This window comes from Phalacrocorax carbo, chromosome 1 (genome assembly GCF_963921805.1).
Source record: "Phalacrocorax carbo chromosome 1, bPhaCar2.1, whole genome shotgun sequence".
In the NCBI taxonomy this organism is placed as follows: domain Eukaryota; kingdom Metazoa; phylum Chordata; class Aves; order Suliformes; family Phalacrocoracidae; genus Phalacrocorax; species Phalacrocorax carbo.
In genome coordinates this window covers 145224559-145238556 of record NC_087513.1, presented here as the reverse complement: position 1 = coordinate 145238556, position 13998 = coordinate 145224559, and the positions used below count along the sequence as shown (strand labels likewise).

Sequence of the window (13998 nt, the reverse complement as noted above, 5' to 3'; positions counted from 1 at the left end):
GGCCTGTAGCTGATTAAACTTCTTGCCGTGGCAGTAGCTGCCATGTCATGTCTAAATTCTATGTGGAAATCACTGATGATTAAACAAGTCTTTATCTCACATTTTTACAAGCTATTCAGAGAAAGGCTCTATCTACCATAAAGAATTATTTGGAAGGCACATTGATTTTTATCCTGCTGGCTGGATTGCAACTTCATTAATGCTGAGCTACCTCAGTACAACTATAAGCTGCTGTAGTTACCTTTGATGACAATGGTAAGGGCAGCAGCTCCCATTGTTTGCAAAATCTTTCAAATGAGAAGAGCTACTATGAAAAAAGATGTAGCTGAGTTCTAGAAAATAATTTTTTTTTCTTTCTGACAGAATACAGGAAACTGTGGTTAGCTGGCAAGAGGGACGGGAGAAGAGGGCATACAAATAAACATTATTTCAACAAGATTATTAAAGCAAGTAAAACTTCAGGTAATTTCCTCTAATTCTGCTGACAGTAACTGATATGGATTTTGTTTTGCATTTCATTTTGTTTCAAAATAGTGCTGTTGGGGAGAGATAAGCACAGTGAGACAGCAGTAAAACACTTTTTCAGCACAGACACTTCCAGAATGCATGTATGCTATCCCTTTAAATCTTACAAGCTTTTAATGCTCCAAGTGCTGGAGGGATATTCTGCAATGGGGAGTTTCAGGCAAAACTCCTAATTGAAACTGATCTGGTTTGCAGGCAGGAAAAGTAGTTGTTTATATTTAAATATCTTCTTACTGGGCAGTTAAATTGTGTTTTCAAAAGTCAAGCTACAATAGAATCCATTAAAATCTCCCAACATTTTCCAACCACACACAATTGCCCCAAATAATTCCTATTCAAATTCAGGGAAAAATTATGGTAAAACTTCTGATACTATGATGAGGACAGCTGTTGGCAAGTGCTAGTATTTTAATGACAACCATAACAGTAATTCATTAGGACTACTAGAACAAGCAGATTTAGCTGGTGTGGAGTGGATTGGTGAATCGTTTACTTACCTGAAACAAATTCTTATCTTAAATGAGAGTTAGGAATGGTGACTTACCAGCTCCAAGAACCTCCTCACCACCTGTCTTTGTTTTAAGTTAGTTTCGCCATCCAGATTAGCTGTTTCTATATGGCACAGCCCATCGGGATCACTTGAGGAGAGCAGCAGTATGTCAGCAGGTATAATTTCATTACAGCGAAGCTGCACGAAGTCTCCAACTTCCACTTCTTTCCAGTATCTGCTTATATATTTCTTCTCATTTCTGGAAAAAGAAAAGACATTTACATATATAAAAAAACTACACAGCCTGGGGTGCCTCCGATAAGATCTGGTTTTATTTCTAACAGGATCACAGTGCCTTTGGAAGGTCCTCAGGTACCCTCAAGTTACACCAGGAAAAAGCAATGCAGACTGCCAGGCAGCCACCTCCCACTAACTCAGAACCAGGTCTAAGCTCCCAAGACACAATTTTAAGGCCCAGAGGACATATGGATACTAGACCTGGCTAAGCGGGGTAAGCAGGAGATTCACATACTCTCCTTTCCCTCCCTCCATGCTCTGAGCCATCCGTCTGACCCCACGAAGGGGAGCAGGTCGCTGAATGTATCAGGTGAAAAGGACTCGCACACTCTCATGGCAACAGAGAAACTGAGAGCGGGCTTGGGCACAGGACACCTGCTTGGCACAGTTCCTGAACGTGCTCCATCACACACACACCCCCCGCCCCGATGCACTCTCAGCTTCCCCTTGTTCCCTCTTTCCAACAGGGACAAACTTTGTATGGGGCTGCACGCGATATTGGGACATAGGAGCCAAAAATTTGTAACAGAAAGGAATTTCCACAACTTATCACTAAACCTAGAACCACAAGGACATGTCATGTGGTAAAACGCAGTCCCAACTGGTCTACTGGGAAAGGGCACTGCCATTTCTTTTAAATATTTCTGCAGTATCTCCATTCTAGCCATAGCACCATCTGTTACATAGCTAATTTCTGTTTAGTTACTCTGTACTTTTTATTCTGGAGTATAGTTTCTTTGTCAATTTGAAGACTGACCCACCTGAAACACTGATGTGTTGTTCATTTAGATACAGACACTAAATCTCTCTAGTTTTAAAGGTCATGCTAGTTTACTTTTTTTTTTGTTTTTTTTTTTTTTTTACTTTTTCTTGAGAGCAAGAGAAAAAAGGAACAGGAGATTGCTTAATTAATTCTAGCTAAAATTCAAGGTTTTCGTTTCAGGACACGCACATACTTACGTGCTTTCTTGGCATTTCTGTAAATTGCTTTCTTCTGCTGTGTTTTTGAAAGAAATTAATTTTAAAACAGCCACAATATTAACTTGGTAAAATACCTCCTGAAAATCAGAAGCTGCTATTCTGACACTTTTCTAAGCTGTCAGGTGGCCTTTTGCCGTGTGAGCTCCGAGATGGCTGTCAGCGCTGGTACTGTCACTGTCACCACAGTCTGTCTCCTGTGACGGTACTTCAGCTGGCAGAATGGGATTCTGATGGGGTAGGGGGTGGTGGCAGCTATTTTATGTTCTTTGAAGTATATTATTTTAAAATACATCACTTCCAGTAGCAACGTGAATAGATTTGTAACCAAGTGGAAACATGCAAGCCCTGCCAGTGTTGTTACTTTGGAGTAACATGCCATGCCTAATTCATCCCTGTAATGCCTTTGCTGGTGTTACAGGAATTAGTAACTTAATTGGCTTTTATTCGTGTATTTAGACTAAATCCTGAACAATAACATGCCAGGTAGCACAACAATGATGTATCAGATCGGCTTTTACCTCCCAGAATTTCTTTGTTGTCCTTTCCTAACATCCAGTTTATAAAGGGAGGAATTAAAATTATGACTACGATTTCTATTTTGATAAAGCCTGACAAGGATTAATAACAGCCATGTGTAAAACACAATAGTCTAACAAGGGAAAGTAATTTACATATTAGCTGCTGGTATTACCCATTCCCTTCCTACTGAGGCCGAAACCAACATTTAACTTTTCCTGCTAATGAGTATGAATTGCTTGAAACCCAGTATGCTATAACGTAGAACAAATCACTGCACCACAGATCTGAAGGGTTTGTTAGCCATGCAATCTGTAACTCCAAATCCCTCCACACGTGGCCGTTGCTCTTCATCCTTTTTAATTTAGTGGTGAAACTGGGTGATGTTCAAATGCATGTACAATGCACAGCAGTATAGAAGTACGACCAGGCTAAAAAAAGCGCATAGACCCGTACTATGCTATAAGCACTACTATTTTTTATTTAACTTCTTTTGTTTGAGAGGTATTGCTATTTTAGCATTTCCTCATCTCCCATGTGCTTAGCAACTGCCACAACTATATACTCTGTGGCAGGAAGGGTGGATATCGAGCAACACAAGGCCAAAAGGCTCTGCTGGAATAAATGAAGTTGCTCAGTCTGGAGAAGAGAACGCTCCAGTGACCCCTTACTGAGGCTTTTCAGTCTATAAAAGGGGCTTATGACAAAGGCAGAGAGAGACTTTTTACCAAGGCCCATAGTGACATGACAAGGAGCAAAGGTTTTAAATTGAAAGAGGGTAGATTTCAATGGGACATAGGAAGAAATTTTTTTACAATGAGGGTGGTGAGACACTGGAACAGGTTGCCCAGAGAAGCTGTGGATGCCCCATCATTGGAAGCGTTCAAGGTCCGGCTGGATGGGGCTTTGAGCAACCTGATCTAGTGAAGGATGTCCCTGTCCATGGCAGGGGGGTTGGACTAGGAGATCTTTGAAAGTCCCTTCTAACGCAAAGCATTATGTGATTCAGCAAATACAGGAATGCAAGACCTCCTGCACATGCACCTCGGGCAGAGCCCCTTTCATAAGCCACATGGGAACAATTTGGTCCGATATTCCACTTGGTCAGTTCTCTGCTAACAAGGACCAATGGTGCATAGAAAATTACTGTCCGCATGGAAAATTACTTCCTAGTCCTCCTCAGACAGGGTTGCTCTTTGTCCTCAGCACAGCGCTGAGCTCAGACTTGTCTCACTGCAGTCAGTGAGTGGTCACTGCAAGTACTCTCTGCAGAGTACATACAGCACGATACTCACCTCAGATGGGGCAGTTCAGATCCTAGATGCACTATAAATACATCAGTCCTTTACAAGCATTCCTTTAACATGTCCAGCCCACTCTTCCGAGCACACAGGGTAGCTCACCTGTCGTACCGCTACCCAGCACAAACGCGCCAAGTGACCCTGTTGATACAGCTACAATTTTGCCATTGACTTCTGCAGAGACAGGATTTTGTCATCCGAGTTTTATATCACCTACTAGATGTTTATTCTTCTGGTATATTGTGCCAGTAAATTGCAAAAGTTATATAATATAGAGAGTTAGGAATGCCACGCTTATAAAAGAAAGCTGTCTTAAAATTTAACTTTTCTTTGTGTTTGTAAGGTGTGGCATACAGAATATTGATTTAAGTTTTATTTGAAATTCAGGGATTTGAGCAGTTTTGCCTCAGTGTTTCCCCACAGACATTATTCTTCCAGTCGCTCTCCAGAAGGGGCCCCTTCCATGTCTCTAATGATGTACATTGCACTGGCCTGCTGTGACAGAAAACCTGAACTAAACACAGTATATCCATGGGTGGGCATATGTGCATCACTGTGTGTTTGGTGTTGTTTTCAAATGGCTCAGTACACTTTTGATTTTACGAGCAAACGTACCATTTAAGCTGACATTTCTGCTAAGCTCTTCACAGTAATGGCCAGGCTTGGAGGATACTAACTATTCGACACACAGGACTGGAATGAATACCAGATCCCAGGGACCACCTCCTTGCACCTGCAGGCATTTAGGTAATGGAGACCACACCCTACACGCTCTTACAGAATATCAACAAAATGCTGCAGTGTGGGTGGGTACTCTTTACTCATCCAACAGTCAGCATGATTTTTCCTGGCAGGGTCCTGTCTGTCCATTTACCTGGTAGGTGCTTCTGAAGGGCCTTCCTGTCTCTGGTCTTTAATATCCTAAAATCATCTGCAGATTTTTCTGTCTTTCCTTTTGTAATTACCCAGCTGATAAATTAATGTTTCAAACACAGATACCTTGGTCTATTTCTCTGGGACCTTGCCATTTATTCTTGCTTTGTCCTGACTCCATCACTACTGTGTGGTCGATGACAGTCCTCTGCAGTCTCAGGACAGGGCTTCCCGGACTGCTTGCAATGGGGTCTCCAACAAAAGCCTTCGGCAAGTTTAAGTAAACATCGTATGACCTTCTAGAATATTTTATTGAAGGGCTCAGTGAATTCTGGCAGGAGCACAGGACTGGGAGGCAGTATCTCAGTTAGTGGTCCAGCCCCCTCCCACAGTTGCAGGAACCCCTGACATGGATATTTAGGCCAGAAGCTGACACCTCACAATGTTAGTTCTATCTGTCTTCGCTTATCACAAGCCTGAAGGTATGTTTTTAGTACCTGTGACAAACTTAAGGTTGATGCTACAAGAAGCCGAAGCTGCAAACTATGATGAACCACAGGAAGAGGTCAGAGATACTAATTGTTATTTTTCAAATCTGGAGAGTTAGACAAAAGTCTTCCAAATCAATATGCTGTCATGAACTACTGCCATTCTGCAAAAAGAATAGATACTGTTGGTACTGACCAGTTAAATCACCATGATGAACAAGTAATTCCAGACAGCTATGCCCAGCTACTGTAATGTGTTGTTTTGGGTTCACATATTAAAAATGTCCAGCTTCCTGCACACAACCTATCTTTATCAACACATTTGCATGCAAAGAATCTATCTGTCTGCTGTGGTTTAAACCCATAGTCACACAGATCTTCATGCTCCTCTCTGCCACAATCGGAAGCAGAACTTGCCAGTGCTTTCACTTTTCTGAGCATATTATTACAGGTAGAAATTGACTGAAATCTAGAGGTGGATGGCTAAAAAGTAAGCTGGCGCAGCTGCATCAACATCAACGCTGTTAGCCAACAACAAATGCAGCCCTGGCAGGAGTCAAACTCCTCTAGAGGTTCACGGTCTCTCTGAACAATGAAATGCAGATATCACAGCATATCCACTTTTGAACATAAAAGGCAAAGTCTGCAACATCCTTCCAAGTGTATGAACATGGAATTATTTTAACTGCTATTAAAAATTTGTATTAATCTACCTACTGCATACATTTGGCCTATGCTCTGTTTTGAAGCAGAACAGCTTGCAGGGTTGTGCCAAATTTGAGATTGGCTTTGGTTAACAGCAAAAACTAAAGAAAATTAAATACATTGATGATTTTTTCTTTAAATGTTAATTTTAAATTTAGAAACACAGAAACTCAGAAATTACATTTTATTTTCCTATTAACCATACTTTTCCCTTTCTGGTCTCCTTTGCAGCATGAGCTGATAAAGATCATGCCCATAATTTTTCCTTTTCTGCCCAGGTAGGCATCAGTTTTTATCTACAAAAGGCTGAAGATTTCAAACTGCCTCTACTTAAAGATTACAAAAATAACTGTTTTCTTCTTATGAATAGCTGTTCACTGTTTTGGTATAATAAGGAATTTTTCAAAATGACCATACCGAAAGAGAGATAACAAAACTACACATACATAAAATTTAAGAGGAATCTTCTCTCTTCTCTCTTTTTTTTTTCTGAGTCTCGGGAAAATACCACAAGCGCTACTTGGCAGGAAATGTGAAGGCCATGAACATGAAGCTGTGATCTATTTCCCTTGTGCAAGGCCTGCATACTAGGAATTTTATGTCAAATTGAGAAGGTGGGACTACTAGGCAATCATTTCTTGCTTCCTATACTTCTCCACTGACAAAAATTACAGTTAATGAGTGAGAATGGCTGACACAGATTTGCTTCACAAATTGCAGTGAGTAGCTGGGTCACCTGTGCTTCTGTGTAACACTGCCCTAGCGTAGTCCCAACATAGGCTCCTGTATTCATCTCAGCAGGGCATGTAAAAGACCTTTAGCACAAGACAGAAGATGTTCTCCTGTACCTTTTGGGGTGCTCAGTCTGGCTTACACAGCATACCGCTTCCCACCCAGGCTGCGCCTGTGGCCCAGAGGTTTTTAAGCTTCTCAAAACATCCAAATGAAATACTGTTTTCCAGTACAAGCCCATCCGCTGACCTGCTTTTGAAGTAACAATTGTCTTCACTTCAAAAGAAATCAGGCTCCTTTGCCTTCCCTGCCAACTGAGGTTGGTCACTGAACCAGTAGGATTTAAAAGAAACACAGCAAGAAATTAAGCCTGTGGAAGAAGAAAAGCCCTCCACAAAAGACAGGCCAAAGAGTTGTTGTCTACAGGGCATACTTTGGAGCTGTTCATGATGTCAGCCGGGTCATTCCTTTCCATCTCAGGAGGCAGAAATAGAGTGGGGTAGCACTAAAGAATTTATCAGGCTCATCTCTGCCTTCAGTGGCTTAAAACATGTTCAAATCAGTTGGCTACAAGTGCCATGACAAGTCTCCTGGTTGGGATCAAGCTAACTAAAAATACTTGAGGATAATTGGCAGGGCCCAAGCAGAGCAGCAACTCCAGGAGGACTATCTTAAATTGTAATGCAAGCACAGAAGTGCCACATCAGGCCAAACTATCTTTAGGGAGGCTCCAGCATCTAGCTGTTTCTCAACAGGTCTTTCATGCTCACAGTTCTCCCAAATTGTCTGTTCTTTCCCTCACCTTCAACCCGCCACCTCTCCTCCTGACACTCCGGCAGATGTGGAGAGGGTTCACACAAACTGAGCCCACAGCTCTATATTAACAGCTCGGTGGTAAGCAGAGATTTTGCGTAACTCATCACAGGCTACAAAAGCAGAGCCGGTGGACAGCACTGAAACACGTGCACAAAACTGCGGTGTTATGATCAGTACCAATTACCATTCGAAAACTACAGATGTAGCAGGTCTCAGAGTTTAAAAACAAGAGCTATCTGTGAGACCAAGGCATATATTACACCAAGTCTGAACACACTAAGTATCTATGGAAACGTGTTGAGAACCATTTGGGTACAATTACAATGTTGTGGCAGAACGAAGGAAAAACATGTAGCATAAGTTAATGCCAAAGCAGGTTACATAATGCCCAGAATATGTCTCCATTCCACCACAAATGATAACATCTGTTTCTATGAAAATAAATCATGAAAAGACTCTGAATCTGATATTAATCAGACAAAACAGATTAACAGAGTTTGTTCTTGAGAAATGTTGAAGAGAACAAAGTCTCTCTATGACCAAAGTTTCTAAATAGACCCCTTAATCTTCACATTATTTTGAGGGCGCTTAGCAGTTTTCTTGCTTTCATGGACTTCAAATAGTCTTTTTTTTCTTTTTGGATTAGCAAGCGCAAACGTATCTTGCAGTTGCTAGAAGCAAATGCATGTGCAAAGACGAGGCATAAAGGTGCTTTTTATTTATGGTGTACTTTTTTATTTATTTATTTATGGTGTAAATTTGGGGTTGTCCTGTGCAGGGACAGGAGTTAGACTTGATGATCCCCATGGGTCCCTTCCAACTCAGGGCATTATATGATTCTGTGATTAAATTCACACTTTCTGAAAACTACTGATTTTTCTGTTACAAGTCAAACTTGCTGTGAAAAAGATTTACCTAGGTAACCTCAGTGATTCAGGTTTATAATGTGGAAGTAATAATTTAACTTCTCTTGGCAGTGTTACCTCCATTATACCTCATGTTGAAAGAAACCTCACTATTGTTCACTATAATGAAACATTTACTACCCGGAATAAATGATTTTTCAGCCAAGAAACTTGTTGTTGCGATAACAACATGAAACATAAAAGCAGAACATGTAATGAAACTTTACACAAACTGAACAAAGGAAAAGATGTCTTCCAGAACTTGATTTTAAAACTCTAAGACTGTTTCAGAGAGATAGCTAGTATTAATTTTAAGTGGTACGACGCTCGACACTCCTATGTTTACTGCCAAAAATGCTAATAAACTCTTATCACTCTTCCAGTAAAGAGATATAATGGGAGAGAACACTATCACTTGCTTATACTTAGCGGGATGGATAGGTACTGGTTAGCATTGAGGCTTCCTAAATGGGTAGCACACAAGGAGGTGGAAGAAGTGGAAGAATGGCCTGGATGTAATTTGCATACAGTCCTACAGACATTAAAACCCATGAGTCAGGCACCTCCATATTAAAGCCACAAAGCTTTTGATAGTTTAATATATGAGAACTTCTCTTCTGAAGAAAGTCGTGCAACTAGCACACGTCTTCAGATGCCTTCTTCCTAAGCGTCACCAAACACAACCCTTGCACTTGACAACATTGCTTACTGGCACCTAGAGCAAAAAACCACAGATGCAAAGGAGACGGGTGCCTAAACAGTGGACCCACAGCCAGGTCAGGTTCTCATCCTGAATTTCAGAACCATCACAGATATTAAGATTGAATATTTACATTACAGTGGTGCCCCAAGCCACTGCAAAAAGATTCAGCTGAGCCTGGTATTGTACAAAGATGGAAGGAGAAACAATCCCCTGCCTGAAGGGAACCCACTCAAATTGCAAACACCTAATGACAGAAACCTCCCATATCTGTGCCTGCTTCCTAAACAATTAAAGAAAAAGCAGGAACTCGGCCAAGGGAAACCTTAAGTGCCAAATTTTGGTAAGACATGAGCTCTAAGTAGAAACATTCCAGGTTCCTTGACCTCTAAACCAATAATTAATGGTATGAAGACACTTAGGAAAACTGTCTGCGTGCCTAAAACTCAGGTGCAAGCTAGATGCATAAATCTGGTGGACTAAATCCTCCATTCGGTGCTCTCCCATTGCATTTAAGCCAGTGTAATCATTAGGTGATCATTTTTAAGGGAGCTCTTCATATCTTAACCGTACATCTTAAAAGGTAAATTTAGCATGGTTCTGCAGATTTAATGAGGGAAATCCCATTCTTTAACAGATTCAGACACTTCAATGGAAATGTTTTTCCTCTCATTCTTCTGGTTCTACACACCTGCCTGATTTGATCTCAGGACTGTCTGAACCAGGCCATAAAAATGCATTAATATATTCACTACATATATGCAAAAAGCCATTTGTGAACAACTGCTGAAGAGAAGTGCTTCCTAAATGCAGCAGTTTTTATTTGAAAAAATCATTCCAGTTCTTTTAGATAAGCATGTAACAGTTGAAACAATTTTTATCAGGTATTTCCTGCTAGTTATGTGCACAGCCCTGATGGAGTTGTTCACTGATATTCAGTTTGGGAAACTTTTTCTCCACCAAACTATGTCATACAAACATATCTCCTTTAAAGGTCTAGAGCCCACAAATTATCTAATCACTGCACAAAAGCACTCTAGAAGTTAACGTAGTTCAGCTATTTTATGTTAACAAGACGATTAGTGAAAAGAACGTTAGTAATTCACTACTTTGACATTTAACAGGCAAAATGAATGTCTCAGACTGAAGTATAAGCATTCGATCTTCTCCAGTTCCTCCTGAAAATGATGAAGTTTTACATTTTCCTTCCATTTCTGTTCTTGTGTGGGTAACATCCATCCATGACATCCATCTCATGTGGATGTTTTCATCTGTTCTCTTCTGGACAATCTGAAGTTCTTGTTGAGGACAGGAAAAACATTTACCTATCCAAATACCAGCTGAGATCTCAGTGGGTCTCAGGGTGCAATGCTTGCATTCGGAACAACTGAGATGATGTTTTGCATGTTGTTGCCTCTAAGTTTCTTCTGGCTGCAATTCCAGAAATTAGCTTTAGCTCATACACAAGACTTTGCTACTTCCAGTGCCGCACAAAAGTAAACAGCTTAAAGAACTAGCAATGATTTTTAAAAAAGTAGAGAAAACCTTTTGGCTGTAATATTACTGGAAGAATCTTGCAGAAGAAAACAAAGTTGGATGCTACTATGTATTTGCAGAACGTGTTAACAGTTCTTTCTACTCTGAAACTAAGGTGCGAAACTGTGTAATATGTGAGTTATGGATTTGCAAGGATATTGGAAGCATGTTTCGTTGTACTCATTTGTCAATTCTTATGAATTTCTTTTAACTCTAGAGTTACTAGAGAATTATTTTCCTCTCTGTTGGAGGATGTGCATTCAAAGGAGTTTGCAGAAACAGGGAAACCTCAAACTCAGGCACACTCAGGCACACCCCTGTTGACATTGAGAGGTACAAAGGGAGATTTAAGATGCTCTCCTGAATAAAACTGTGCCTACCTCCATCTGTTCAGTCAGATGCCTGCACAAAATGCCCTCAGGCAGGTACGGCAAAGTGGGAAGCTTTACCTGGCAGTTGTGGATGCCTCCTGGCTAGCAGGCAAAGCAAATCGGGCACATCTCTGCTTCTATGATGGTGACAGAAGAAAGGTTTGGCAGGATTTGTGCACAAACACCGACCTTACCTTGAATGCTAACTTGTGAATTAAAGAGGCCCCAGGATAAGCAAAAGTCGGCCAAAATGTGTACCACAGTAGCATCTGGCAAACTTTTGTTCATCAGATGCTATACACTGCTTTTAGAGTCCTGTCACAAGGGGGCTGCCCTATGCCCTGATACAAATTCCCAGTGGGGTGAGATAACACTTCACCTGTGAGCCACTGCTCACACTCCATTGCACTTACATCTTCCTAACTGGCTATGGCTCAGCAGAAAGGAGGTCGGCAATTTTGGGGTAACTGGGTTCTCAGAAGCTTCTTTCTAATCTGTAGAAACAGAAGGGTCAGCTAAGGACCTGAAATATGAACATAAAGATCTTTTTATTTAAGGCCTTTTTTTAGTATTTACTATTATCATCTCTTCTTTGTTGCCATTTCTCCATGCAGTTTCTTAAACATAAGAGCTATGAGACTTCTCAGAAGAGACATCTCTATTACAGTTCCTGAACCAAACACAGAAGAGCTGGAGGTCGCTGCAACTGGAGCCGAAGAACTGCCTGACATTTTTAATTTAGATGTACAAAGTCACTTTGTGAGGAGCAATATCAGTATAAATCCCTGGGGAGCCCGAGATCTGAAGCACAGACATCTATTTCCAGCATCAGTACATCCCCAAGAGTGAAACAGCAGTAAAAGGCATTACAACTGAGCAGAATCCTAGCTCTTCCATGTAGCCGGCAGGAGAATAGGCCCAATATTGTACTTAGGGCTGATTGGAAAAGCGCAGTTGAAGTTTTAAACATAGTGACTTATCCTAGGCTATATGTAGCCAATTTCTCTATATTTAGCTGCTCTCACAGGTTATGTAGCCTGTCTTTATGTTTCTGGATCACCGCTTGCCCCAACAAGGCAAGTATACTAATGCGAGGAAAAGCAAACAGCCTCAGGCTATATCTTAGTACTAAGAGATGTTTAAATTACCATATTGTTCTCAAAATGAAATAAAAATCTGAAAATTCCTAAAGTTCTAGAATAAAATAACAACAAGGTGTTTCTCAAAAATGCTTCCTTAATGAAGGTTGATAAGGCTACATCTAAACTGGGACCTGGGAGCACTTCTCAATATTAATGACCGAGTACACACACTGGGTGCGTGTATGCCTCAATTTGCTATGCTCTAAGTCCTGATGCAGTTTGAATTCAGCCTTATATAAGGCTGTTTTAGAGAAATTCACAGAATATAAAAATGGTCCTCATTTCCATCAGAGAAGAATGAGAAGACCAAACTCCATGCAAATCATATGCAGTGATAGGTATCTTTGAAGGTTTGAGTCAAAGCAAGTATGTCTACTGATGCAAATTTTATATTCAAAACTCTTGGTGTGAGTAAATAATAGAGATCCGTATTGAACAAGTGAGAACCACAAACCGCAAAATTCTAAGGAAATGCACAATGCCTTTATTAACGTTTGAGTAGTCCAGATTCAACAACTTTACTACTGTTGGCACCTACATATACAGAATTCAGGATAAGAACCAATTTAATGTTTTCAATGTCAATTTGACTATGCTGAGAGTCCCTGTTTTCATGCTATCTGTTGCTTCCCCTGAATTAAAGATGTTGGTCTTCATCTCATTAATATTCCAAACTTACTGGAGCCAGTTGATGAGTGTAGTTAAATATGAAATACTAAGCTAGAATAATATTTTTGTTTTCACAGAGGTAAATGTACTCTTTTCCTGTCTCACTGATTTACAAACAAAATGGTTATGAATTACTGTCAGCCCAATGGAATTATGAGGTACAGTCAGCTAACGCAGACAGTACATCTCAACCTGTTAACACAGTTATTCAAAGACCTTGTAATTAAAGAGCTCTGCAGGGAAGCAAGTCATATTTGCCACCTGTCCGCAACTACTGAACTATAATCAATAAAAAGGGCAATTTATAAAGAATGACACACCATCAATATATATTTTGATAGCCTGTTTCCATCAGTCTACTGATGGACAGTAAGTTTTCACAACAAAGAATATCTTTCCATAATAATTATCCATACTTTTTAAATTACTGAGGCAATTATACTCTGTTTCCAAGAGCTTGTTGGTTGTCAGATGTGTACCTATATGTACATACTTAAACAAAAACATGCACACTTGCAAATATAAACTCTTCTTCACTATTTCCTATTATAAAGAAATAGTGTTATTTGTGAACACTGTTTCATGGAAACTCCTTTTTAATTCATTTTCAAGAATTTAAAATCTAAGCAGGCCAACTAATAGGAATGGATATTGTGCTTTGGTTTGTTTTACATGAAAGGGTTACCTCGTCAAGCTCAATCTTTCTGGGTAATTACTAAATAAATTATTTGCAAATATTATTCTCACAATTAGAAAAAATATTAATGCATGATTTCACTTATTGTTCACTGAACTCCAAAACCAGGCTACAAATCTTGGCCCAAATTTAGCAAAGTACCTAAATATACGTCTAAACTCAGGCAGAAAAGCACTCTTTCTGGCCAAACTCCAGAAAAACACCTTCTCTGTCATTTGCATTCATACTTTCCTTGGGGAAAGAATGACAAAATA

General features: G+C 40.2%; 1 protein-coding gene across 1 annotated transcript in view; it reads right to left on the bottom strand.

Annotated features, from left to right (window-relative positions):
• ATP10A (ATPase phospholipid transporting 10A (putative)) overlaps window positions 1–13998 on the bottom strand; it is a 119479-nt gene that overhangs the window by 71184 nt on the left and 34297 nt on the right. The window contains exon 2 of the mRNA XM_064438397.1: window positions 1070–1274. Within this exon, the coding sequence (XP_064294467.1) occupies window positions 1070–1274 (205 nt within the window). The remainder of the gene's footprint in view (window positions 1–1069; window positions 1275–13998) is intronic.